The 27,828-nt window shown below is 41.8% G+C and overlaps 1 protein-coding gene across 1 annotated transcript; it reads right to left on the bottom strand.

Moving 5' to 3' along the window:
• Positions 1-204: 204 nt before the first annotated feature.
• LOC126147326 (uncharacterized) lies at positions 205-27,828 on the bottom strand. Its single transcript, XM_049915687.1, has 3 exons — positions 27,750-27,828; positions 9,661-9,825; positions 205-505 (listed from the first exon to the last, which is right to left on the bottom strand). Exons 1-3 carry the CDS (start codon positions 27,775-27,777, stop codon positions 270-272), a joined length of 429 nt encoding a protein of 142 aa, XP_049771644.1. The 5' UTR covers positions 27,778-27,828; the 3' UTR covers positions 205-269.

The raw sequence follows: 27,828 nt of genomic DNA, 5'->3' as shown, positions 1-27,828 counted from the left end.
TCGATCGTATTTGTACAGCCTACAACGCTTCCACATCTGATTGGTAATTCATGCCCTGATACAGTTGAGATGTGCAATTGTTGTAATGTGTTTTACCTGATGTAAGACTGCCGCTACTTACAACTAAAGTTGATGTGAATGGAAAGACGGAATGTAGCTACTGGCATGACTCTACTGATGTCCAGAGTGAATGTTCAGACAGAGTTCATTGCTGCATTACTCATTTATTATCAGCGAGGCAGAAGCATTTACATATCCAGTGTATTGCTTCAGTATCTGTAACCCTCCTGCCTGCTGACTTTCTTCCTGAGTGAGTTGCGTTGCAAATGGGCTTGCTCCAGCGAGTCAGCGGCGGCGGACTGCGAGTCGCCGTCGCTGCTTTCGTCGCTCTGTGACTGGTCCTGGTCGCTGGCGACTTCCTCACCGGCGACCTCGTCGCTGGCGACCCTCAGAGGGCAACCGGGATAGTCGTTACGACACTTGTTGGCAGACACTTCCTCCAGCCCTGCAACACAAGGCAATTCCGCTCACTGTCGGCACCACTGCACACATCAGCAGGAGGATACAGAGGAATGAAGATCGATCAGGAGGGTCAGAGTACCAGGTCCGTGACCACAGATGGGGAAGGAACTCTGGACTCTACACATGGATAGTAACGATAACAGCGGTGTCGCGATGTGATCTACGGAATGTGTTAGTTATGGCTCCACTACAGCTCGCTGAAACATTCTATGGTTGTCATTTACTGTGCAAACCTGAAGCTTTTATGCTGTAAATATCAGAGACAATTGCTTCTGAAGCAAAGTGGCAAAACTTGCCCTTATGAAGAATGCAGGAGTAAAGAAAATCTTAAATAGTGGCAGTAACATTGACGGAAAAAAATCGCAATACTAGGAGGGAGTTGTGTGACATAAACGGAAGATGGGAGGCATGTTTATACTTCCTAAAGATGAAGTTCATTAAAATTTCGCGCCAGCCGTATAAAAATGTTACTAGAAGCGGCACTATGAAAATGCATTTCAGGTTTGCTTTAAATACAATCTGTAACGGTATTGAGCGTTAGTTAAATTGAGAATGGTCGTAGTGGATTGATGTTAGTCAAGAATGCTTTAAGGCGATAAAGATGCCATTATTAACACCTAAGTTTGAACGACGTCGTGCTATAAGGATACGAGAAGCTGGATGTTTCTTCTGCGATACTGCAGAAAAACTTGGCAGGAATGAAGCCACTGTGTATCATACCGGCAGCGTTGGTCACCAGACTGTACGGTCGCAAGAAGACCGTGCTCCAGACGGTCACGTGGTACTACTGGGAGCAATGACCATTTTGTTTGGCGTACGGGTTTGGCGCATCGTACTGCATCTGCAGCAGCAATCGGACCAGCTGTTGTCACCACGGTGACACAAAAAACTGGTACAAATCGCTTATTTGAAGGACAGTTCCGACCCAGACGCCCTCTGGCGTGTATTCCATTGACCCCAAATCACCACCGTTTGCATCTTTATTGGCGTCAAGCGAGAGTGCATTCGAGGGCAGAGTGGAGGCCTGTTGTGTTGACTAATGAAGGTCGGATCTGTCCCGGTGCCAGTGATGGCCGTGTGTTGGTTAGGAGGAGGCCAGTTGAGGACCAGCAACAAGGCTCTCTGCATGCTACACACGCTGGTCCTACACATAGGGTTATGGTCAGGGGTGCGGTTCCGCATGACAGCAGGAACACTCTCATGGTTATACTAACCACGCTGACTGCAAAACTGTACATCAATCTGATGATTCGACCTGTTGTGCTGCGATTCATGAACAGCATTCCAGGGGGTGTTTTCCAACAGAATAACGCTCTGTGACATACCGTCGTTGTAAGCAGACATGTCCTACAAAGTGACAACATATTGCCTTGACCTGCTCGATCAAAAGATTAGCCTCCAATCGTGCACAAATGGGACATCATCGGACGACTATTCTAGTGTTATCCACAAACAGCATTAACCATCCCAGTTTTCACCGACCGCGTGCAACAGCCATGGAAATCCATGCTTGAATTCAACATTGTGGTTTCTAATGTAGCACCGTTCCATATTTTCAATCGATTATCTCGCGCTTACATTAATCTGAGATTCTGCAATCTTAATCACTTTAGAATCTTATCTAGACAAATATATTCCGGAAATTTTATTTCTCAGCATTAAATATTTTTTGCTGTTGCGATCTTTTTCCGTCAGTGAGTTAATGAGGAAGTAAACCAATTATAATGCGAAAATGATAGAATGGAAAGGTAAAGCTGTCATTAAACTGAAAGTTTCTTTGAACACCATAGTGTTTGTCAAGACGTGGTCGTATTGGTGACGGTATGTCCCAGCCTTCTTTCAACTCCTAAACAGACTCAGCCATCCAATTACCGGGACACTTACAGCTTAATGTGGACTGCGAACTACGGCACACCTAAAAAAATCTAAATACCGACCAGGGAAAGAAACCATCACATTTTGGTCAGTTGTCCTGTACGTAACACCCGAGCCATCATCCACACGTTACGTTGATTATAGAAACAGTAAGTCAGATAAGGTGTAATATACCTTTCATTTCGCGAAATGTTCCACCTACCGAAACGCGGTTTTCAGCTAATATTAGAGGATTGAGGGGAAGTATCTTTTTTGTTTGGTTAAAGTTTTTCAGCGCTCATATCAACGGAGATACTGAAGCAAGTATGTTTCTTTGAAAGGAACCGTACACTTTTTATAACTGCATTCGATAGCTCCTGAGAAGACATATACAGTGCTTCAGCGTTTGTTAATGTAGACGTTAAAACGTTTCGTAAATAAATTCGAGAAATGTCCTGTAATTTGAGAACACAGTGGCTGGAATCAGCGTTATCGGTACCTGCAGAGTTCTCGTGCTATGCTGTGTCAGAGTATCAACACATTTTCCTGTTTTCTTGTCTGCTTCAACATTCGTTCACTGTAGACATGTAAACCAATGAGGAGAAGTTTGATGTACTACTTCTGTATGGTGAATGTAAAACAAATGGCGTAAAAACATTACAGCGTTATAGGGCTATTTATTATGGTCGCCAAAGTCCGACGCGCCAGGTAATTGCGGTATTTATTATGACGCAAGTGCAGACAGGCTGCTTGAACGTCAAAAAGGGGAGAAGTGAGAAAACTGCAACTGACAGAGAAAAGCTGTTCTGGCTGCGACGCTAATGAATCCGCACAGTGGTACGAGACACATTGCAAAGGAATGTGGAATCAGTCAGACGAGGGTCATTCGCATCTTGCATCGATAGAATTTCCATCCCTTTCATCAGTCAATACATCTGGCACTCGATGACAGTGATTTTGACCGTCGTACACAATTTTGTAGGTTTGATCTTCAGCGACCTTCTGTTTTTCGAACGTGTGCTCTCCACCAATGATGCAACTTTTACTAACCACGCTAATGTAAATTTGCGTAACGTGCACTACTGGTTAGTCGAAAATCCACAGAACTACGCCATGTGGAACATCAATAGTCGTGGAGCCTAAGCGTATGGCATAGGAAATTACATTATGGGACGTTACTTCATCTCAGGCGTTCTAAATGGATGTTAGTACGCCCACTTTCTGACGAACATTCTGCCGGTTCGTCTATAAGAGGTACCACTGGATATTCGACAGAGCATGGGGCTGCAGCGCGACGATTGTACAGTTTCCTTGTCCCGTGTTGCAACACAAATATGGAACGAGAACTTTCCTGGACGTTGGACAGGACGAAATTATGTAGTCAAATAGCCTACGCGAGGTCCTCCGACTTGACTCCTCTCGATTTCTTTCTGTGGGAAGCACTCAAAGATGCACTCGATGACAAAGCCCCAACTACGCCAGAGGGTATGTGCCGTCGAATCATCAGTGCATGTTCTACCATATTACCCACTGTAATTACATCTTTGGAACGATGATTGAAAATGGGTCTTTCAGTCCAAGGTTAACAGTTAGTGAAATGCTTAAATAAAGGATTAAGTTATTATTTTGGAAGGCAAAATTTATTTTATGTGATTTAGGTGGTTACCAAATAATTGTTCTCAAATTGTTTACTTCATTTACGTGTGTATGAAATTGCAAGTGGAATGTCAAATAAATCGACTGGGTGCATTGTACGTGACACTTGTCATGACCCGCTTATGTCCACCATGAAACGACGACTATACAATTTAGAGCGGTGGAGGTTAGAGGCAGTGTATGTATTTTACTTCTAAGTAGTAGGTAGAAACAGTGCATGTATTTTACCTGTAAGAAGCACACAGCCACACACAAGAAAAGAGAAGTCTTCCTTCTAACATTTAGATATTTGATACAGTAGTTGCTTTTTGTAAGAATGTGCAGTTGATTTCTCTGTTTCAGCTCACGTAAATCTAGGAGAATACAATAATGTGAAGTGGTAAAGTGAAATAGTTTTTCTAAGTCCTTTGTGATACTCTATATCCTAGCCTACTGCGTAATTCCATATACCCGTACAAAATTCGTACATAAACCGGCATCTAGATCGTAAGTTGATTCAAGGGGAAATAAGGCTTTATTCCCATAGCGCAGACCTGCATTGCGTTACTTAACTACACAGCCAGGTTCAAAACACCTGCTTAACAATGTTGGCACCGCAAATAACGTTTTCGGCCACCGTGCTCTAGCGTTCTAATACATTTCTCGAATATTTAACGATAAGTTTCTACTTCAACATTAAAGACCATTTTATCACTAGAGTTGTGTCCTCAGGAGCTACCGAACGTAGCCGCGCGGTCTCAGGTGCTGCAGTCACAGACTGTGCAGCTAGTCCCGGCGAAGGTTCGAGTCCTCCCTCGTTCATGGGTGTGTGTGTTTGTCCTTAGGATAATTTAGGTTAAGTAGTGTGTAAACTTAGGGACTGATGACCTTAGCAGTTAAGTCCCATAAGATTTCACACACATTTGAACATTTTCTATCGAATGTAGTTTATGCTGTTCGATTAAAAAATACTTATTTCAATATCTCCGTTGATATTAGTGCTAAAAACATTATCAACCAAAAATATACGTGTAGCTAGACGTTCTAATATTTGCCGATAACTGCGTTTCGATATGTGTAACAGTTCGCAAAATGTGTGTGCGTGTGTGTGTGTGTGTGTGTGTGTGTGTGTGTGTGTGTGTGTGAGTGTGTGTGGAATCAGTCAAATAAAAAGGTCCAATTACAGATATCTGAACAACGTGTTCAGGGAGGTATTACTGCTTTATGCTGTTTATATCCACCTATATGTAGGCCATAGTAAATCTTACATTTGTTCCGCATGGTGTGGCACATTAGCAGAGGTTACTTATCACTGTTCCTTTCTTTGTGTGCAAGGTGTCTGTCCAGCGGACATACACAGGAGAATGCTGGGTGTGTGTTGTACGAAGTGTGTTTCAGACGCGTAAGAGACGTCGGCGTTTTCTTTGTGGCAGGGGGACAGTGACGGATGATGCCTCACCCGTACAGGGGACTAATGGTATTCCTGATGAGGTAGATGCTGCTATCGACAGTTGTTTTCAAACTGCATGCCAATAATGCTCAAGTACAGGTGCCCTGTGGTACTGTGTATGTCACTGTGTGCAATTAACTTCGTTTTCTGCAGGTTTGTGTTCAGTGGGTCCCCATCTATGGACCGGATGAAGAAGTGCAGCAAGCCGTGACAGAGTGGTTCCATACTCAATTCAAGGAATTCGTCATCCCGGGTATTCATCGTCTATGCGAAGGTGGGCTAGTGCCATGTTCAGCTCTGACCAGTAATAAGGTTTGTACGTAGAAATGGACCTTTTCATTTGACTGCACCTTATGAATGTGTTCAAGACGATTTGAGAAGATCCAATGAAAATGTTTGGTACGACAGACAGATGGAAATATTAGGAACATCGAGACGCCAAAACACGCTGGACAGACACCACATTCCGCTAGTTAAGACAGTGGACATTGCATACCAAGCAAAAAAAAAAAAAAAAAAAAAAAAAGTACAACCATTCGAGTTCTAATTTAAATACTTGTAGAGTTACCGTGATCAACCAGCAACATAGGAGTTTGACAGCGAGATTGGCATTTAGAAAAAATGGCAGGTGAGGTGTATCAAGTAATCCAAGGCATTTAGAAAAAATGGCAGGTGAGGTGTATCAAGTAATCCAAGTATTAAGGACAGGAAATGGCGGTTGTGATCACGGTATTTTAGTGTAAAAAAGATAAGGGTGAAGGAAAAGTACTACAAAAGGAAAATATTTACAGAACGATTTCGCAAGAAAACATTCCCAGAAACTGTAACAACGCTGTAATAGTCTTATTTCACAAGAAAGCTGGCAGACAGTACATAAAAACCCATACAACTATCGCATTGCTCTTCGTAATACTAGGTTCTCCAAAAAGTCTTGGTTAACTATGAGCGAAGGAAAACAAAAGTTAATTTATTCCTATTCTGTGTTACTTTGGTCTTGGTGGACTGAGGGAAACAGCCAGCTGTAAGCATCTAAAGCATTTAAGGGAACGAATTCAGAACCATGAGGAGTGTGGAATACATTTAGAAAATGCTTGTAAGTACAAAATGTTTGGCACCGTTGTCGCCGGCCGCGGTGGCCGTGCGGGTCTAGGCGCTCTAGTCCGGAGCCGCGCTGCTGCTACGGTCGCAGGTTCGAATCCTGCCTCGGGCATGGGTGTGTGTGATGTCCTTAGGTTAGTTAGGTTTAAGTAGTTCTAAGTCCTAGGGGACTGATGACCACAGCAGTTGAGTCCCATAGTGCTCAGAGCCATTTGAACCATTTTTTAGCACCGTTGTCACTGTGGCACAGAGTGATTCAGCATATAAAATATCAATTCACAACTACGATGATTAGAAGAATAGGCAAATACCAAACACTAGATTGCTTCACTCTTGAGCTAGCACTAGGGCTCACAATGAAAATCGGAGTCTGTTAACCATCGCATTTTCATTGTTTTGTTCTCTGTTCTAGGAAACTTTGACTGTGTGTTACAGATGACTTAAACAGCTTTAGTAAATACACATCACACGTGACACAAAGTGAAGTTTTATACTGTTTCTATCAAGTTTATGTTGAAGAACTGATTTAAGACACTAGTGCTGCCACTTTTCTTTCAGCGCCAACAGATACTGCCTGTAAAGTCAGTACGTCATTATACTGCGATAGAGTAACGGAAAGATACCTGTTGAAAGATTCCTTTCCTTTGAAAATGCTCATTACAGGACAGCACGTGAGCTTAGTGAGGTCCTGAACTGGGGTCTGAAACATCTCGGTGTTCAAGAAACACCACTGCTGAGACACATGGTGGCGCCCGATAATAATTGGGAATCTTGATGCTCTACAGTCTCTCGTACAAAGTATTTTCACATATGGCACGTGTTCCGGAGTAACATCAAGCGCCGGCACGTTGGCCTGGAACGTTCCAGCAGAGAGGGCTGTGACACGACGTCAGCCAACAGTATGCTGACTTGGACGACGCCACCACAAGAGCAGCCTCTGTACGAAGAGAATACAAGCGTCTACACGCCTAGCCGCGGCCGCAGTCGAAGACAAGCCGTCATCCAAGCGCTTTAGCAGTGACTTATGAACTGTTGTGTTTTGCTTGTATTGTAATTGTATATACCATAGGACACTAATTATTTGCATGTGGCCAATTACTTGCGACACCTCTTTGTGAAAACGCAAAGTTAAGAACTGTCACTTTAACTTAGTGTAATAAACTCCATTAATAAGATTTGCTTGAATTGTTATCTAGCTATCCGAGAAAACAGCTTCCTAGGTAGCCTGTATTAGACGAGTGGGCAGGATACGACAGCACGGACGTTCACTGTTATGCGCACTGGACCAATCAGGTTATCCAACATGAATTTTTGGTTGTTCTTTGCAAATATTGCTTGATTTGCGTTTTTCTCTTCGTCTCATAAGCTAAGTGATCGTTACAGACACAACCTACAATAAGAGAGTTCCTTCATTTTCTTCAACTACATGGAACTTCTACTCTCGCATTGTTAATATTTATCAAGAAAACCAATTACACTTATTGAACTGTTGTGGCAAGCCTGAGGAAGAGAATCTTTCCCTTTAAGAAATTTGGTTCACAATTCGGAATTTTGTCCCTTCTAAATTTTTTCTGTGACTTTATGAAACATATGATATTTTGTATAACCATGTTCAGTTGCAGAGTTCTAATTCCATTACCACTTTACGTCACCTTGAGTCAGCTCTTTCGGAAATACGAGAGAATATTGCAAGGTATCTATTTTCTGAAGATTAATGCACTGATCCTAATCTGACGGCAGTTGCCAAAGAAGTGCGTAACAATCTGACCAGCTAACCGAATGGGAGATTCCAAACCATCCATATATTTAGCAGCCTTGAAATGATTTACCCCAAAAATTTTGCTCCATTCAGTGAACATTTCCCAGTGACTTTACACAATACAAATGGCAGTCCGTTTAATTGGCACAATAAACTGAAAAATAAACCGTCAGTGAGTTATCGTAATAATACGCTTAAGCACTGCATCAGCTAGTAATCTGCTCACTTTCCTTGAGAAATATCGTCTTGAAGAATCGTTCTCTGAAGTGCACAAAATGTTACAAATCGCGCTACCTAAACCTGTTTCAACAGCAAAAGCAAAGCATAGTGTCAGCACCTGAAAATAATTAAAGTCTTCCTCAGGAACAGTATTTGTCACGAAACTATGAACTCACTGGCTATCTGTCTCATTCGTAAGGAGGAAATTAACGAAATTCCGAGGTTTAACAACAGACTACTTGATATTGTCAGTTAACCTACCAGGACAAAGACCGCACTAGTTAACGAATTAGTTACGAGAAATACATAAGAAAACAATCCTAATCAAGGTTTTCCTCAGAGTAGTGCAAAAAACTAGGGTCTTCAACATTTTGTCTCTGTTATATTCCCAACAGCAAAGAAGTCAGATGCTTCCTCCGACCGTCAGCCATATCTGTTTTTTAGAATAAGATTACACAAGACACACAAAGACACACACACACACACACACACACAAACACACACACACATATATATACACACACACACACACGAGGACATCAAATTTGGTGAGCTTACTTCTGAAAATATGTTATTTATTACTAGCTACAGTATACACACACACACTCACGAGGACATTAAATTTGGTGATCTTACTTCTGAAAATATATTATTTATTACTAGCAACAGTATTTCATGGGTTATATTGATAACTGTGTAATTACCATTTTAACATAGAAAGTATGGGATAAACTACGGCTATATAACAAACAATTTGGAATCATTCCGTTATAAAGCATACTGACGTTTTATCTGGCGACTACCAACGAAAATGAGCACCAACCGCCACTGCTTAATCGACTGTATTGACAGAACGCGAAGATTTCAACTGAAACCCTTGGAAAATGAAGAATTGTTCGTCCTGCAATTTCTGTCGTTAGGCTCTGATGTTCCTGAAATGTTGACAAAATGCACGGCAACGACTGGATTAGGCATTATTAGGAAAGCGAGATATATGTATCCATAACTACCATCTGGCTATCACAGAAATGAAAATAACCATACGTGCCTTTTTGGAGGCGCCTTCCTCGCTAGTATCTATATGTTTCACTTAGTAATGTGTGATTTATGCTTCAATACTTACACATTTTACAAGCGCACATCTGCATGTGGCAGTGGCTGGTGAACTTGTAGATGTTGCCCTGTTTGTCCTTGGCGCACACGAACTTCAGCGACGGCGGGCAGTGGCTGGGACACGGCATCAGCGTCGATGTGCGGTACGCCTCCGCGAAGGCGAGGGCGCCCAGAGCTGCGGCAGATCAACACCTCACAGCACGTCAGCGGCAGCTGCTGGCACGGAGGCCAGCACGTATTCCGCGCCACAGGCGTCGGCAATTCATGCGGCAAAGAGCACAGTAAAACAAACGACGCACCACGATGGAATTATCCGAATGAGACGGAAATCGATACATTTAATGCACATGTACAGACAAACTATATGCACCCACGAACGACACAAAAGATAAGGAGATATATACATTCTGGGCCATCCTCAGGGAGACTATTGAAAAAATCCCAAGTAGAAAGGAACAGATTATCATAGGAAACTTGAATGGAAGGGTAGGAATTTGAGAATCCTGTAGAATAGAATCTCACCCAGCCAGTTTATTGTTTTCGACATATGATCCATAAATAATATCAACAACAGTGGAGACAGGTTGTCTTACCCCTGAAACTACTCTGAACCATGAACTCAATTTACCGTCAACTCTAACTGCTGCCTGACTATCTACACTCCTGGAAATGGAAAAAAGAACACGTTGACGCCGGTGTGTCAGACCCACCATACTTGCTCCGGACACTGCGAGAGGGCTGTACAAGCAATGATCAGACGCACGGCACAGCGGACACACCAGGAACCGCGGTGTTGGCCGTCGAATGGCGCTAGCTGCGCAGCATTTGTGCACCGCCGCCGTCAGTGTCAGCCAGTTTGCCGTGGCATACGGAGCTCCATCGCAGTCTTTAACACTGGTAGCACGCCGCGACAGCGTGGACGTGAACCGTATGTGCAGTTGACGGACTTTGAGCGAGGGCGTATAGTGGGCATGCGGGAGGCCGGGTGGACGTACCGCCGAATTGCTCAACACGTGGGGCGTGAGGTCTCCACAGTACATCGATGTTGTCGCCAGTGGTCGGCGGAAGGTGCACGTGCCCGTCGACCTGGGACTGGACCGCAGCGATGCACGGATGCACGCCAAGACCGTAGGATCCTACGCAGTGCCGTAGGGGACCGCACTGCCACTTCCCAGTAAATTAGGGACACTGTTGCTCCTGGGGTATCGGCGAGGACCATTCGCAACCGTCTCCATGAAGGTGGGCTACGGTCCCGCACACCGTTAGGCCGTCTTCCGCTCACGCCCCAACATCGTGCAGCCCGCCTCCAGTGGTGTCGCGACAGGCGTGAATGGAGGGACGAATGGAGACGTGTCGTCGTCAGCGATGAGAGTCGCTTCTGCCTTGGTGCCAATGATGGTCGTATGCGTGTTTGGCTCCGTGCAGGTGAGCGCCACAATCAGGACTGCATACGACCGAGGCACACAGGGCCAACACCCGACATCATGGTGTGGGGAGCGATCTCCTACACTGGCCGTACAGCACTGGTGATCGTCGAGGGGACACTGAATAGTGCACGGTACATCCAAACCGTCATCGAACCCATCGTTCTACCATTCCTAGACTGGCAAGGGAACTTGCTGTTCCAACAGGACAATGCACGTCCGCATGTATCCCGTGCCACCCAACGTGCTCTAGAAGGTGTAAGTCAACTACCCTGGCCAGCAAGATCTCCGGATCTGTCCCCCATTGAGCATGTTTGGGACTGGATGAAGCGTCGTCTCACGCGGTCTGCACGTCCAGCACGAACGCTGGTCCAACTGAGGCGCCAGGTGGAAATGGCATGGCAAGCCGTTCCACAGGACTACATCCAGCATCTCTACGATCGTCTCCATGGGAGAATAGCAGCCTGCATTGCTGTGAAAGGTGGATATACACTGTACTAGTGCCGACATTGTGCATGCTCTGTTAACTGTGTCTATGTGCCTGTGGTTCTGTCAGTGTGATCATGTGATGTATCTGACCCCAGGAATGTGTCAATAAGGTCTCCCCTTCCTGGGATAATGAATTCACGGTGTTCTTATTTCAATTTCCAGGAGTGTATGTAAAGACCTTTAATTGCTTGCAAAAGTTTGCCTCCTATTCCATCCATAAGAGGCAAACTTTTGCAAGCAATTAAAGGTCTTTACATAGATAGTCAGGCAGCAGTTAGAGTTGACAGTAAATTGAGTTCATGGTTCAGAGCAGTTTCAGGGGTAAGACAAGGCTGCAACCTGTCTCCACTGTTGTTCATATTATTTATGGATCTTATGTTGAAAACAATAAACTGGCTGGGTGGGATTAAGATATGTGAACACAAAATAAGCATATGCGGATGACTTAGTCGTGATGGCAGATTCGATTGAAAGTTTGCAAAGTAATATTTCAGAGCTAGATCAGAAATGTAAGGACTATGGTATGAAGATTAACATCTCCAAAACGAAAGTAATGGCAGTGGGAAAGAGATATAAACGGAATGAGTGCCAAATAGGAGGAACAAAGTTAGAACAGGTGGCCGATTTCAAGTACTTAGGATGCATGTTCTCACAGGATGGCAACATAGTGAAAGAACTGAAAGCGAGGTGTAGCAAAGCTAATGCAGTGGGTGCTCAGCTACGATCTACTCTCTTCTTCAAGAAGGAAGTCAGTACCAAGACTAAGTTATCTGTGCACCGATCAATCTTTCGACCAACTTTGTTGTATGGGAGCGAAAGCTGGGTGGATTCAGGTTACCCTATCAATAAGGTTGAGGTTACGGATATGAAAGTAGCTAGGATGATTGCAGGTACTAGTAGATGGGAACAATGGCAGGAGGGTGTCCACACTGAGGAAATCAAAGAAAAACTGGGTATCAACTCTATAGATGTAGCAGTCAGGGCGAACAGGCTTACATGGTGGGGGCATGTTACACGCATGGAAGAAGTAAGGTTACCCATGAGACTCATGGGTTCAGCAGTAGAGGGTAGAAGGAGTCGGGGTAGACCAAGGAGAGGGTACCTGGATTCGGTTAAGAATGATTTTGAAGTAATAGGCTTAACATCAGAAGAGGCATCAATGTTAGCACGGAATGGGGGATCATGGAGGAATTTTATAAGGGGACTATGCTCCAGACTGAACGCTGAAAGGCATAATCAGTCTTAAATGATGATGATGATGATGATGATGATGATGATGATGATGACAGTGTAGAATAGTAGGAGAACTTGGAGAGGACGAATATAATGACAATGGGGAACGATTGATTGCAATTTGTGAACGATTTAATCTAAAAATTACCAACACATTTTTCAAACATAAGGACATTCATAAATATACTTGGCAACAGAATGCTAAATAACTAAATAACTTCGTTCTATAATAGATTATATTATCATGAGGCAAAAAAGTAGTTTCAAGGCAGTACACGTCAGATCTTATAGGGGAGCCCATTGTGGATCAGACCACTATCTACTAAAAATGAAATCTTTTTGGCCATGGGAGAATGCAAGGAATGTTAGAAGTAACATAAATAAAACGAACCAAACTGAGAAAGATGAAAATTTACCTTTTAATATTGACAGCCTATAAGACTAATGTATCATAACACTCTTTGCGGCCAGGATGGAAAGGAAACCGGTTGAATCATTTGAAGGAAGTACAGAGGAAATATATGACTATATAAAAACTGATGTGAAAATCATAGCAACACAGGTGTTGGGTAGAAATGATAGCAACCACAACCGTGCAGCAGAGTGGTGGTCAGAATAAATAGAGGTCCTCGTTAAAGAAAAATGAAATGCCTTCCTTCAGTGGTTGAATGATAAATCAGAAGAAACAAAAAAATGGTTAAAATCGCTCTGAGCACTATGGGACTTAACTTCTAAGGTCATCAGTCCCCTACAACTTAGAACTACTTAAATCTAACTAACCTAAGGACATCTCACACATCCATGCCCGAGGCAGGATTCGAACCTGCGACCGTAGCGGCCGCGCGGTTCCAGACTGTAGCGCCTTTAACCGCTTGGCCATCACGGCCGGCAGAAGAAACAAGATCAATATACAAGAAAAAGAAGAATGAAGTGATGAAAAAAATAAGGATGGCAGAAAATTAAGTACGTGAAAGAACATGTGCCAAGGTGAATAGCAAATTAGGATTTGGGAGAGCAAATAGAGCATGGTCAGTTTTGAAAGGGCTTCGACAGGATACGAAAAGGAAAACCAATAACCAACTGATAACACAAAAGGAATGGGCAGAGTATTTCCTAAAATTATTTAATGAGGACAGAGAACAATATCTAGAAGAAGGAACAGTGGAAGAAAAAGGACATGAAGATGATGAGGTCCCGATTTTAGAAAGTGAAGTACTTCAGGCGTTGAGAACAGGAAAGAATGATAAATCACCGGGACCAGGAAATATCAGTCTGAAGTGTCTGAAATATGGTGCTGAAAAAATTGTGAAACTGATAACACAACTCTTAAACAAAATGATACATGGAGATTCAATACCCAACGAGATGAAGTTAGGTTACAGCAAAACCATATTTAAGAAAGGGGATCGCAAAATTTGTTCAGACTATCGAGGAATTTGTGTTACAAACACATTAATGAGAATTTTTGTGAAAGTAATTAAAAAGAGACTGGAAAAAAATTTTCTAACCCAAGAAGAACAATGTGGATTCACGGCTGGGAGATCATGTGTAGACCATATTTTCACATTATGACAGATTTTGGAGAAACATAGGGAAAAATCAAAAAATATAGGATTAATTTTCTTAGATCTTGAAAAAGCGTATGATACTGTTCCAAGGAAATTACTTTGGAGAGCACTACATATGGCAAACATAAACCCTTCCTTGATTAAAATAATACAACAGATGTATAAAGATAACATTTGCCAAGTGAAAGTTGGTAATAAACTTTCACAGAAATTTAGAACAAGCAAAGGCCTTTTACAGGGCTGTCGCATGTCACCATCATTATTTAAAACCTATATAGATATTAGCCTTAAAACATGGTCTCGTAAATGTAGTAGTATGGGTTTAGACATAAGAGATGGAGCTTACCTACGTCATTTATTGTTTGCTAATGATCAAGTAGTCGTAGCACAAGATGGAGAGGATGTTAACTGTATGTGCAATCATCTAGAAGTAGCATACAAAACTTGGGGTTTGAAGATTAATTACCAAAAAACAGAAGACTTGACTAATGATTCAGATGAGCTATACATTAAAGGAAAGAAAATCAGAAAGATATACACTTTCTGTTATTTGGGATCCATTTCAGAAATCGAGGGAAAATCAGAGTTAGAAATCAATAAAAGAATTTGTAGCGGACGGAAGGTCATTGGGATGCTTAACTCAGCCTTATGGAGCAGGAATGTAATGAGCAGAACTACAAAAATAATATACAAATCCATATTAGATAGTATGGTTCTGTATGGAACGGAGACCTGGACAATTAACCTGAACCACATTAAAAAATTACAAGCTCCAGAGATGGACTTCTGGAGAAGATCGGCAAGAATCTCCAGGAAAGAAAAGATAAGGAACACCGAAATAATAAGGAGAATGGAAATTAAAGAAAGAGTATATGACGTAATGGATAGGAAGAAATTACAGTGGTACGGGCATGTACGACGAATGGAGAAAACCAAAATACCAAAACTGATACTCTATTGGGAACCGAAGGGGAGAAGAAGAAGAGGACGACCTACGACCACCTGGCTCCAAAATGTACAACTCACAATGAGGAGAATGGGCGCAGAGGAAGAGGACACACAAGATCGAAACACCTGGAGGGATATTTTGAAAATATTGTTTATGAACGTTTATTCCTTGTATTGTAATTTCCGAGTACGTTATTATGTTGGAGATAAGCCTCTGTAATGAGGAAAAGCTCAAAAATAAAAAAAAGATAAAAACAGACAAACTAATAATTACCAACTAATAATTACAATGCTATTTTGTCTAAAACTGACATGGTGAGACCGTGGCTGTGTACAACTTCTGAAAATATGGAGATTTGTTCAAGGTAAAGAGAGTCACAAACTGAGCAATTCAATATTCCGCTGGTCCACGTCTGGTCCTTAGATTGTCAAAATCACTATCAAGTTGGGAGGCCCTGTGCGTAATGCTCCAAATGCCCTCAATTCATGAGGGATCCGGCGACCGCTGTGCTTGGAAGGCAAGAAAACCAGCAGTAAAAATTCCCGCGGTATGAGAGCGGGCAATATCTTACTGAAATATCAGCCCAGGATGGCTTGTAATGGTGGGAAACAAAATGGAGCGTAGAATATGGTCGACGTCCGGCTTTGCACAGTCACTACGTTTAAATACCTGGGTGTAACGTTCCAAACCTATATGTGATGGAACGAGGAGGTGAGAACGGCTATGAAGGCGAGTGGTCGACTTAGGTTTATTGGGAGAAATTTAGGAAAGAGTGGTTCAACTGTAAAGGAGACAGCATACAAGGCGCTGGTGCGACCTGTTCTAGAACACTGCTCGAGTGTTTGGGATCCGTACCGGACCGGACTGAAGAAAGACGTCGAAACAATTAAGAGGGGGGGCTGCTAGACTTGTTACTGGTAGGTTCGAACAACACTTAAGTGTTGATGCTTCGGGAACGCAAATGGGAATCCCAGGAGGGAAGGCGCCGTTCTTTTTGAGAAACACTATTGAGAAAATTTAGAGAAAGGGCGTTCGATGCTGATTGCCGAACGATTCTACTGCCCCAACATACGTTGCGAATAAGGTCAACGAATATGAGATAAGAGACGTTAGGGCTCATAGGGAGGCATATAGCTAGTCGTTTATCCTTCGCTCTGTTTGCGAGTGGAACACTAAAGGAAATTAGCGGTGTTACAGGATACCCTCCGTCACGCACAGTACGGTGGCTTGCGGAGTATCTATGTAGATGTAGATATATATGTAGATGTAGACGTACCTTTGTGGTTTAAGTGCGCCGCGGTTGACAACCAAAAGGGTCCTGCTATGAAAAGGAATGGCACCCCAGACCATTACTCCTGGTTGTCGGGGCGCATAGAGGGTGACAGTCAGGTCAGTATCCCACTGCATTCCGAGGCATCTCCAGATACGTTTAGGCATCTCCACATACGCTTTCGCCTTCCATAGGGGCCCAGCTAGAACTCACCACTCAAGACAGTTCTACCCCACTCAAGAGGTCGCAGGCCGAAGACATGTTTGGAGACGCCTCGGGCAGCGGCAAAATGACATTACTGTAGCCCGCCATTCGACCCTACACCCACGAGTGATGGTCTTTTCACACCTCGACCAATTAGGTTGCCATCCGCAGTACCCTTACGGCACATCGACTTTGTTCTAGGTGCCATTTTGTTGCCCTTAATAGTGAACTATCCTTGGCTAACATTTCAGCTTGATGGTGCCCTTCCGCACACAGCAAGAGTTTCCACTGCTTGTCTTTCTGCTTGCCAAGCGCTGCCTTGGTCAGCAATGTCGCCGGAACTTGTGTTGAAGACCCATTCGCGCGTAGTATGGCACGATATTCCTCAGGAGGACATCTAGCAACTCTCTCAACCAGTGTGAAGCCGAATAACTGTTTGCGTAATGGTCAGAGATAGACCAACGCCTTTTGATTTGTTCAATTTTTGAAGCTCTTTCTAGTGAATAAATGAGAGATATTTTTTTTCTGGAGCTGTAATTATTTGTTTGGCTGTGCGTGTATATTACATCTACCGATTTCCGTCACATTCGGTTAATACATCCGTGTTACGCGTTTCTTTCTGTCTTACAGAGTATTGCCTCATTTCTCTTACATACCACTCTGTCGTGATTCTTGACATAACATCCACCCCTGAAACCCCGCGCTCCTTTGCGTCGAATTGTCAGTGGCGCCCGAAATATCACGTGGCACTTCAGTTGGAAAATTTGTGAAGACTTCCAAAAAAATTATGGTTAACAGAATTTTGGCATTTTGAAGTGCATTCGACTTCGCGTAAAGAAATTCTTTCATACTCTAGACCTTTTAATTCAAATTACGAGAAAAAATGTGAAATATTGTGTTTCTAACATCGTGATTGTTCTGAGAATATGAAGACATATCCAGTAAACGGTGGTAAGGAGTACTGGATGAGGAACACAGATCTTGCAGGTCAAACGTGTTACGTGGTGTGAGTCATTCATATCCATCTGCATCTACATCTACATCAATATTCCGCAAGCCACCTGACGGTGTGTGGCGGAGGGTACCTTGAGTATCTCTATCGGTTCTCCCTTCTATTCCAGTCTCGTATTGTTCGTGGAAAGAAGGATTGTCGGTATGCTTCTGTGTGGGCTCTAAACTCTCTGATTTTATCCTCATGGTCTCTTCGCGAGATATACGTAGGAGGGAGCAACATACTGCTTGACTCTTCGGTGAAGGTATGTTCTCGAAACCTCAACAAAAGCCCGTACCGAGCTACTGAGCGTCTCTCCTGCAGAGTCTTCCACTGGAGTTTATCTACCATCTCCGTAACGCTTTCGCGATTACTAAATGATCCCGTAACGAAGCGCGCTGCTCTCCGTTGGATCTTCTCTATCTCTTTTATCAAACCTATATGGTACGGATCCCACACTGCTAAGCAGTATTCAAGCAGTGGGCGAACAATCGTACTGTAACCTACTTCCTTTGTTTTCGGATTGCATTTCCTTAGGATTCTTCCAATGAATCTCAGTCTGGCATCTGCTTTACCAACGATCATCTTTATATAATCATTCCATTTTAAATCACTCCTAATGCCTACTCCCAGATAATTTATGGAATTAACTGCTTCCAGTTGCTGACCTGCTATTTTGTAGCTAAATGATAAGGGATCTATATTTCTATGTATTCGCAGCACATTACACTTGTCTACATTGAGATTCAATTCCCATTCCCTGTACCATGCGTCAATTCGCTGCAGATCCTCCTGCATTTCAGTACAATTTTCCATCGTTACAACCTCTCGATATACCACAGCATCATCCGCAAAAAGCCTCAGTGAACTTCCGATGTCATCCGCAAGGTCATTTATGTATATTGTGAATAGCAACGGTCCTACGACACTTCCCTGAGGAACACCTAAAATCACTCTTACTTCGGAAGACTTCTCTCCATTGAGAATAACATCCTGCGTTCTGTTATCAAGGAACTCTTCAATCCAATCACGCAAATGGTCTGATAGTCCATATGCTCTTTCTTTGTTCATTAAACGACTGTGGGGAACTGTATCGAACGCCTTGCGGAAGTCTAGAAACACGGCATTTACCTGTGAACTCGTGTCTATGGCCCTCTAAGTCTCGTGGACGAATAGCGCGAGCTGGGTTTCACACGTTCGTCTTTTTCGAAACACATGCTGATTCCTACAGAGTAGATTTCTAGTCTCCAGAAACGTCATTATACTCGAACATAATACGTGTTCCAAAATTCTACAAGTGATCGACGTTAGAGATATAGGTCTATAGTTCTGCACATCTGTTCGACATCCTTTCTTGAAGACGGGGATGACCTGTGCCCTTTTCCAATCCTTTGGAACGCTACGCTCTTCTAGAGACCTATGGTACACCGCTGCAAGAAGGGGGAAAAGTTCCTTCGCGTACTCTGTGTGAAATCGAACTGGTATCCCATCAGGTCCAGCAGCCTTTCCTCTTTCGAGCGATTTTAATTGTTTCTCTATCCCTCCGTCGTCTATTTCGATATCTACCATTTTGTCATCTGTGCAACAATCTAGAGAAGGAACTACAGTGCAGTCTTCCTCTGTGAAACAGCTTTGGAAAAAGACATTTAGTATTTCGGCCTTTAGTCTGTCATCCTCTGTTTCAGTACCATTTTGGTCACAGAGTGTCCTGACATTTTGTTTTGATCCACCTACCACTTTGACATAAGACCAAAATTTCTTAGGATTTTCTGCCAAGTCAGTACATAGAACTTACTTTCGAATTCATTGAACGCCACTCGCATAGCCCTCGTCATACTACATTTCGCTTCGCGTAATTTTTGTTCGTCTGCAAGGCTTTGGCTATGTTTATGTTAGCTGTGAAGTTCCCTTTGCTCTCGCAGCACTTTTCTAACTCGGTTGTTGTACCACGGTGGCTCTTTTCCATCTCTTACGATCTTGCTTGGCACATACTCATCTAATGCATATTGTACGATGGTTTTGAACTTTGTCCACTGATCCTCAACACTATCTGTACTTGAGACAAAACTTTTGTGTTGAGCCGTCAGGTTCTCTGTAATCTTCTTTTTACACTTTCGCTAAACAGAAAAATTTTCCTACCTTTTTTAATATTTCTATTTACGGCTGAAATCATCTATGCAGTAACCGCTTTATGATTGCTGATTCCCTGTTCTGCGTCAACTGTTTCTAACAGTTCGGGTCTGTTTGTCACCAGAAGGTCTAACATGTTATCGCCACGAGTCGGTTCTCTGTTTAACTGCTCAAGGTAGTTTTCAGATAAAGCACTTAAAAAAATTTCACTGGATTCTTTTTCCCTGCCACCCGTTATGAACCTTTGAGTCTCCCATTCTATTATTACTAGTGGCTCTACGATAAACTGAGAAACTGCAGCTTTATCTCTAATTTCAGATTTTGACTAATGACGTCATAGTCAGGACGTGTGTTTGTAAACAGTGGTAACGTCAAAAATACGGTTGCTAATAGTAGTAACGTGTGCAGTGTCCGTGCCAGTAAAATGCTTTCCTGTGAAGATTTGTACAAATCTGAGGATGATACGGGTAAGTACGTCTCAGACAGGGATCCTAAATATGTTCCCGAACGCAAATGTGCTCAAAAAATTATTCTTAATGAGGTAAACAGGAAAAGATCTTTAAGCAAGTAAACAATTTTGTGTTCATTAGAATTGTTGACGTGAATTTATTTTACATTGTGTGGCAGAAATGTTAAGGACCAGCCATAAAATTGGACTGAGTAGTGGATTAATTTTTGAGGCTGTTATACCTCATTATTTGTGGAATTGGTAATGCAAATATTAGTATCATAAACTGAAACAATGAGAACCCAAAAATTTGTATTTTTCAGAAGTTTCACAATAGAGGTTTGTTAATTGGCCCAGAAAGTAAACAGTGGCAAGTCTGAGCTCCCAGCGTGCCAGAAAATAATGTTAAGGGATAACTAACATAGTTTCAAGTAAAAAACTTTGAACGGAATTCACGATTTTAAAAATATTCTAGAAATATTTGCAAAGAGAAATGGCTTATCTTAAAAATAAGAGAACACTGGAGTATACTTGAAGCATTTTATTCATGAGAATTTGTTGTGAAACTCTACTGTGCTGCCAGCCGGGGTGGCCTTCCGGTTCTAGGCGCTACAGCCTGGAACCACACGACCGCTACGGTCGCAGGTTTGAATCCTGCCTCGGGCATGGATGTGTGTGCTGTCCTTAGGTTAGTTAGGTTTAAGTAGTTCTAAGTTCTAGGGAAGTGATGACTTCAGTAGTTAAGTCACATAGTGCTCAGAGCCAATTGAACCATTTTTTTGAAGCACTCGCGGCACTGTTTCGGCCTTTGGACCTACAGATCCTAAATGAGGCACTAGTCGGCCACCAAATGACATCCCACTCTAATCGCAGAAAAAGTATAATGTAAACGGATACATCCAGTGATGGTTTGGATCAGCATCTGGCACTGAATCTTGATACATCACAGTTTCCGAACAATTCCTCCACAGACTGTAATGTAAATAGTTTTATCACATACATTTTTTCCTTTCGCAAATATCTTTCCTGGTTAGTGATATTACTGAAGAATAAATTATGAGGAATAGGTAAATCGTAGTAATTAAATTTAATTAAATTGCAATTTATTGTAGTTGCAAAGGAAAAACACGAAATCCCAAATATGAAAAATAGCTTCACGGAATTGATATTGTTGTGCCACGTAGCAGAGGCTTTCTTGAGCAGGCAGTGAGAGTGAATACAGGAACTGGGTGGAAGCGTATGGTAGTATTGTCACGGCATCGTTTTTCGGTTCCATACACGGTCAGCTGAGACAGTTCTCACGATCCCTAAAACCACCATGATGCTCAAACGATCTCCGCTGTGGTGCCTCAGAGGAAAAGTCTCGTACGCTTGCCACGTTTGTATAAGCAGTCTTTCCCACGCCTGAAAAGCGCAACAGTTGCCACAATGTCGTTTACACAAGACATACTCTGTACCAGTTAAGGTTGTGCACTCAAAAGAAAGCCGTGTTTATGTGAACAAGAATTTCTCTGAAGTTCTCATTGACATTTGTTGTAACTTTGATGACCTTATGAGCAACTAAATGCCTCCTTTATTAAAATAGATTGTCTGCTATTGTTGGCTGTTATTAAATTTCAAGAAATAATTTCGCTAGTGCAGTGTCTACCAGAGCATTGTGTTGCCCGTCCGCGATCACACCACATTACGACTAGTAAGTGTTTTTTTTCTTGCTTGCTACGATACACTCTTTGGCTACTTAGACATAATTACTAATTCTAATTTACTGTTTCGACCAGTTCTCAGGCACTCCCAGTCATATATTCAATTTTTATTTACCTGTTATTTAGAACCGTCCCGCCAGTTGCTTACGTTTAATTGTCGTGGAGTTGCATAAACGTTTGGACAGTGATGGCTAAAGTAGTACAATTTATGAGCTAACTTAAGCAGCTGCATAGCAGACTGTCATTGTCTAACAAGACGCATCAAACTCCTAGATCCAACAGTTAGGAGAAAAAATGTGGAATGGAAAAGCAACAAAGATTTCAGAAGACTGCTACATATCTTACACATCGATCACAAAACACAGACTTTGAGATGTGCTGTATGTTTTCCAAAACTCAAAATCTGCAAACATAAGGGAAGTTGTACAACGTATCGTGTCTTTGCAACTTCCTAGAGGTAGTTCATGAAGATGAACTGTTGCGTAACCTGTGAGATGATACTAAGGCGCGCCTGGCAGTCAAGGCTTGTCAATAACTTCATTCTTCACGTCTGCGTTAGTCTTATTCCTTAGCGTAATTATAATCGCCAGTTTGGGATGGTTTCAGTCTTCAGCGATCAAAAGTTTGTACGGATGAAATGTTACCTCAACATGCTGTAGCCTACTTCAATAGCTACATTGATCTGGCGCATAACTTTCGAACTCTCGTTAATAATGACCTACACGTTTCTGACAAAACGTAAATATGGTATTAACTACAGATCCTTTTTGATGACCTGCCCAATAAATTACGAGACATAATAAATTAATACTTCTTCAAATGCTCTTTAAAGTTGGCATGTTCGCTTGGTGGCCTCGGTTAACTTTTTGTTTTTTCTGCAGTTTCTTTCGAAATGTGTAGAGATACCGTACAACCGACAGCTTTATCCACATTAGTAATTGCTTTACTGGGTGATACAGTGAAAATGAATTAGAACGCGAAGCAAATAAATAATCGTTCTTAGAACTTTACTTTCATGACACGCTGGTATAAAACAATAACTTTTGCAACAGCTGTATCCATACACGCCTCAGCAAGTAATTTGGAAAACTAGCGTTGAACAGAAGGATAGCCTTGTAACTTAGTGAAAGTTTAAAACTAAATTCCAGAGTTGGACAAAAACTAAAATTCAGACCCTTGTGTTCTCTGTCCGGCCTAACAGCTTTCATCTGCCAGTATTTCTTCTTCTCAGAAGCTCATCTGGAAAACTTGATGGTCTAGAATATCTGACAGAAAGTACACTGTGAAGAGATTACCTATCTATAGATCTGTATCTGTACCCAAAATGAATTTGTCATTGTGCAGAAGAGCGTAATTAGTTCTGCAATCATGGTGGTTAACAAGGAGCGCACAAAGAGCTCCTTTCTAGTCAAGTACGATGGATATGAATAGTTTCAGAGGAATTTCAATTCCAAACGGGAGTTCAGAAATCTCTCCCAGTAACGATGTATATATGGGTGGTGTTGGTACATTTGTGTTGAGACTTCACTGTTAAATTTTTTAACAAATCTTCAGAGCAAATATGTTCACTGGATGTATTAGGCCCTAAAATCATACACAGCACTGCACAAAGAACCAATAACATAGCCATAAATAATTTCTTCACAGATCGTTCCTTACGTGAGAGGCACACTGTGATAATTTGTTAACGCCCTGTGAGGTATGAAGATAAAATATTTTAAAATTGAAGGAACTGAAGTAACAGTCATATTACGAAGAGATGAAAGATTTATAACTGTCGTTCTAACTGCAGTACAAGCATGGAAGGCGATCCTTAAAGAGGCACAGCAAATAACTTCGTTAGCTTCTGTTTTTATTCTTGTATCTCAAAATATGTAAGCGGTACCACTAACTATATATGAACCACCACTGAAATATCAAACATGATAAAATTTGACCTGTGTGATAATATGAAGAACAGGATACCTCTTTGTTGAACTTCATGCTGCATAGTAATGAAGAATGTCGTCAGACATGCTTATAGATCACGTTACAGAAGATAATGTGCTACAAATTGTTCAAAACTATATCATCCTTTTTGAATTGTGTTTAAAGGCAGAAGATAGGTGTTCAAGACGTGTCTCGCGAATGCGAATGTAACCGTTATCCAGAAACCGATCTGTAGCACTTACGTGATTTGATGCTCCAAGACAATTTTGTATGATACAACCACAGGAACTCAGAATCTATTATTCGATAATAGAAGTATGAAGACTTATTGAATATCATGTAAACTGCGGGCCCTGATACGTGAGTGGTCAGCGTGACGGAGTGCCGTCCTACAGGCCCGCGTTGGATTCCCGGCTGGGTCGCGGATTTTCTCCGCTCAGTAACTGGGTTTTGTGCTGTCTTCAACATCATGTCATCCCCATCTGGCGCGCAGGTCGCCCAATCTGGCGTCTAATGTAATAAGACCTACACCAAGGTGGCCGGACTTGGCTCGCAAGGGGCCTCCCGGCCAATGACGCCAAAGGCTCATTTCCATTTCCATGTAAATTTACGAAGATCAGTGCACCATGTATTATTGTTGTTCTTAGTCAACTGTTATTTATAAACGATCTGTTTTCAGGAAGAAGATTATAATACATGATACTACACAACTGCGTAAAAAGGGAAGAAAATGTTGTGTCATCAATCACACGCCGAGTCGCATACTATCAAATCGTTTCGAACTTGTTTAAAAAGGCTGTAGACAAGAATGTATCCAAATGGTTTTGATGCATAGGCTGCTTGTAATAATTATCAGGAGAGAGACAGTTCCTCTTTTCGCGTATAAAGTAATTTATATCAATGTGTACCACTGAATGTGACAAATAATTCAATATCTTTCTCCTTTCTTCGGATTCAGGCGTGTCATTGTGAAAGACATTGAATATACTTAAATAGTTCAGATTTTTCTTTTGTAGGTGAAGGAAAGGACGTGCGCGTTACGTAAATGGTGGCATATTAAGCTTTGGCTCAAACACTACAGTGTTATGCTGTACGAATCCTTGACAGTGCTGATGATCCGAACGTCGAGTGCGAACCTTTAAGTTCTGCGATACTCTTGTAGCAATTTGATGAGGACAGGTACAGAAACCCTCATCAACAAGAATGCTGAACGATGCATCAACATTATAGTCTGTTTCACTGGGCAGTTATGCTTCAAACGTGTGCCGCTCAGGTGCTGTTATTTAGATCTTTCATCAGTCCGTATGTTACAAGAGTAAATAAAGTGCAAGAGAAAGTGTTAAGTTTTCTGCACTTTGACAGTGAAAATGTTGAGAGGTACATCCATTGTCAAATGTAAATAGACAGACTGCCTTTCGTCATATGCCTATTATGATGAGCATCAATTAACTGTCGTTTTGGGAATTTAGTTATTTCTATAACCTGTAGTAAATTGTTTCCTTTTTATGATTCCGTGCCTCAGCAGGAAAGAAGGGAAACCTTATAGAATCACTTTATTCTACATCTGCCTGTCTGTCTAGCCGAGTGTTCAAAATATTTTTTCTCAGGAACGAGTAGAGGTATCAAGCTGAAACGTCTGTCACATATGTGTACGGTCCCGTGGAGATGGAAAATCATGAAGCTTCTAAGCCAGTACCATCAAAAGATGTATGTCACATGTTTTGATATCTGTAAACTTGGTCATCAGAACCTACACGGTACTTCTCGCTCACCTTGAATTATGAAATTGGGGAAGAAAGAAAGTTTCATACTTAAAAGAAAAGAAAAATACAGAAACTATTAATTTGTAATTATATAAACGAAGAAAATTTTGGCATTTGTTACCCGTCTGTCTGTCCGTTCGTCTAACTGTTAAGGCACATTTTTCTCAAGGAGGGGTGGATGAATGTTGTTTGAATATTATGTCCCATACTAAGGTCTATTTTCCCTTGACGGTGCAAAAATCCTTAGCTACTAAATAAAAGAAATCAAAAGGTGCAGTCATTTGCGTCACAGATTTTGATACTCGCCAACTTGCTCTTAAAACGTATGAGGTACTTCCCTTTGGTCCATAATTAAGAAATTTGGCAAGAATAAAGTTTTGACACTGGAAGTAAAACAAAATAATCAGAAAATTTTTAATTTCTGTTTATTTTAATGCGACTAAATTTTTCTTTTGTCATTATCTGCCTACGAATTTGATGGAAGCATTCTCGAAAGTCTCCGGCCGATATCTTGCCAATATCGATAACAGGAAAAGAACTTCGAAATCTTCGATTGCCAAAATGGATAAACTGTCTGTATACATCATTAAATTTGTACAGTAGATTCAGTGCGCAAGTGCTGCTCGCATATTGCCGACTGTTTTATATGCATTCTGTAAATTATGGGGTAATTCATTCCTTAAAGAAACAGCTTCGACTCACATCTTCCGCGTGATGTCAGACACAATGACATTAAATGTTGCACTGATGACAAACGTAGGAATGAAAGTTATACTGGGCTGACCGTCTCTGTAGGTATGTTGCGTGTGTGTCATTGACGTTAAGCTCTTCTAATTCTTAATAATCCTGACAAGATAATGTTTTATTTACACAAACGGTACTGAATGAGAGAATACTGTAGAAGAATTCGAATATGAAAGGTTAGTGTAGTTCATGAGATGAATCAGTAACATACAGAGCTCTTAGTATTTACATTCTGAAGAAGGGCTGATGTATGTAATATTGTTTAAAATATGACCAAGTAAAGGAGGCTGGAGATAGTGATGTCTCATAGAGAATGGCTCGAACTATAAGGAACATAATACAAAAGGAGCTTGAAAACTTGTATAGAGAACCTACGAAGGAGGACATACAGAGCTCGTTCTGAAAGTCATTACATTCTGAAGAAAGGCCGATGTATGTAAAGTTGTTTAAAGTATGATGAAGTATTGGAGGCTGGAGACATTCATGTCTCATTGAAAATGGTTCAAAGTAAAGAAAATTAAACGCGAAAGGAGATTGAAAATTTGTTTACAGATTCTGTTAAGAAGGACAGCTCCCAAAATTTGTCTTATTTGATAAGAAAGAAAACCGGCCTATTAACCTCTTCTTGTAGTGTGCAATATTATGAGTTATCACAAATTTTATGTGGTGTGTGTGTGTATGTGTGTGTGTGTGTGTGTGTGTGTGTGGGTGTGGGTGTGAGGGAGAGAGAGAGAGAGAGAGAGAGAGAGAGGGGGGGGGGGGCGAGAGAGACAAGGGCAGGGGAGTAAAAGGTAGCAAGAATACGGAAACACACAATATTTAATTCCACAGCCATCTAACATAAGTTACATTGCAAAATTACGGAATTTTCACTTAGTTAAAGAAACAGGAAAGTGCTTAGTAGAAAGTACAACAGAAATAACACATCAAAATGGTTCAAATGGCTCTGAGCACTATGGGACTCAACATCTTAGGTCATAAGTCCCCTAGAACTTAGAACTACTTAAACCTAACTAACCTAAGGACATCACACACACCCATGCCCGAGGCAGGATTCGAACCTGCGACCGTAGCAGTCCCGCGGTTCCGGACTGCAGCGCCAGAACCGCTAGACCACCGCGGCCGGCAATAACACATCAAAAAAGGGACCAACTCACGAGACTCTTCAAAACTTTGTAACAGTTTAACGTGATTAAGTAAAATTTAATGCACTGGTGACCCGTTTGGTGTTATGAACATAAGATTTTAACTTACCGGCGAAAAGCACCAACGCAACTTTCATTTTGTGAGCTGTATCCGCGGAATGCTACTCCACGTGCTGTCTTTATATAGC

The sequence above is a fragment of the Schistocerca cancellata genome, chromosome 2, assembly GCF_023864275.1.
Source record: "Schistocerca cancellata isolate TAMUIC-IGC-003103 chromosome 2, iqSchCanc2.1, whole genome shotgun sequence".
Classification (NCBI taxonomy): domain Eukaryota; kingdom Metazoa; phylum Arthropoda; class Insecta; order Orthoptera; family Acrididae; genus Schistocerca; species Schistocerca cancellata.
Note: the sequence above shows the minus strand (reverse complement) of the source record. Positions and strands in the feature narration are given on the sequence as shown.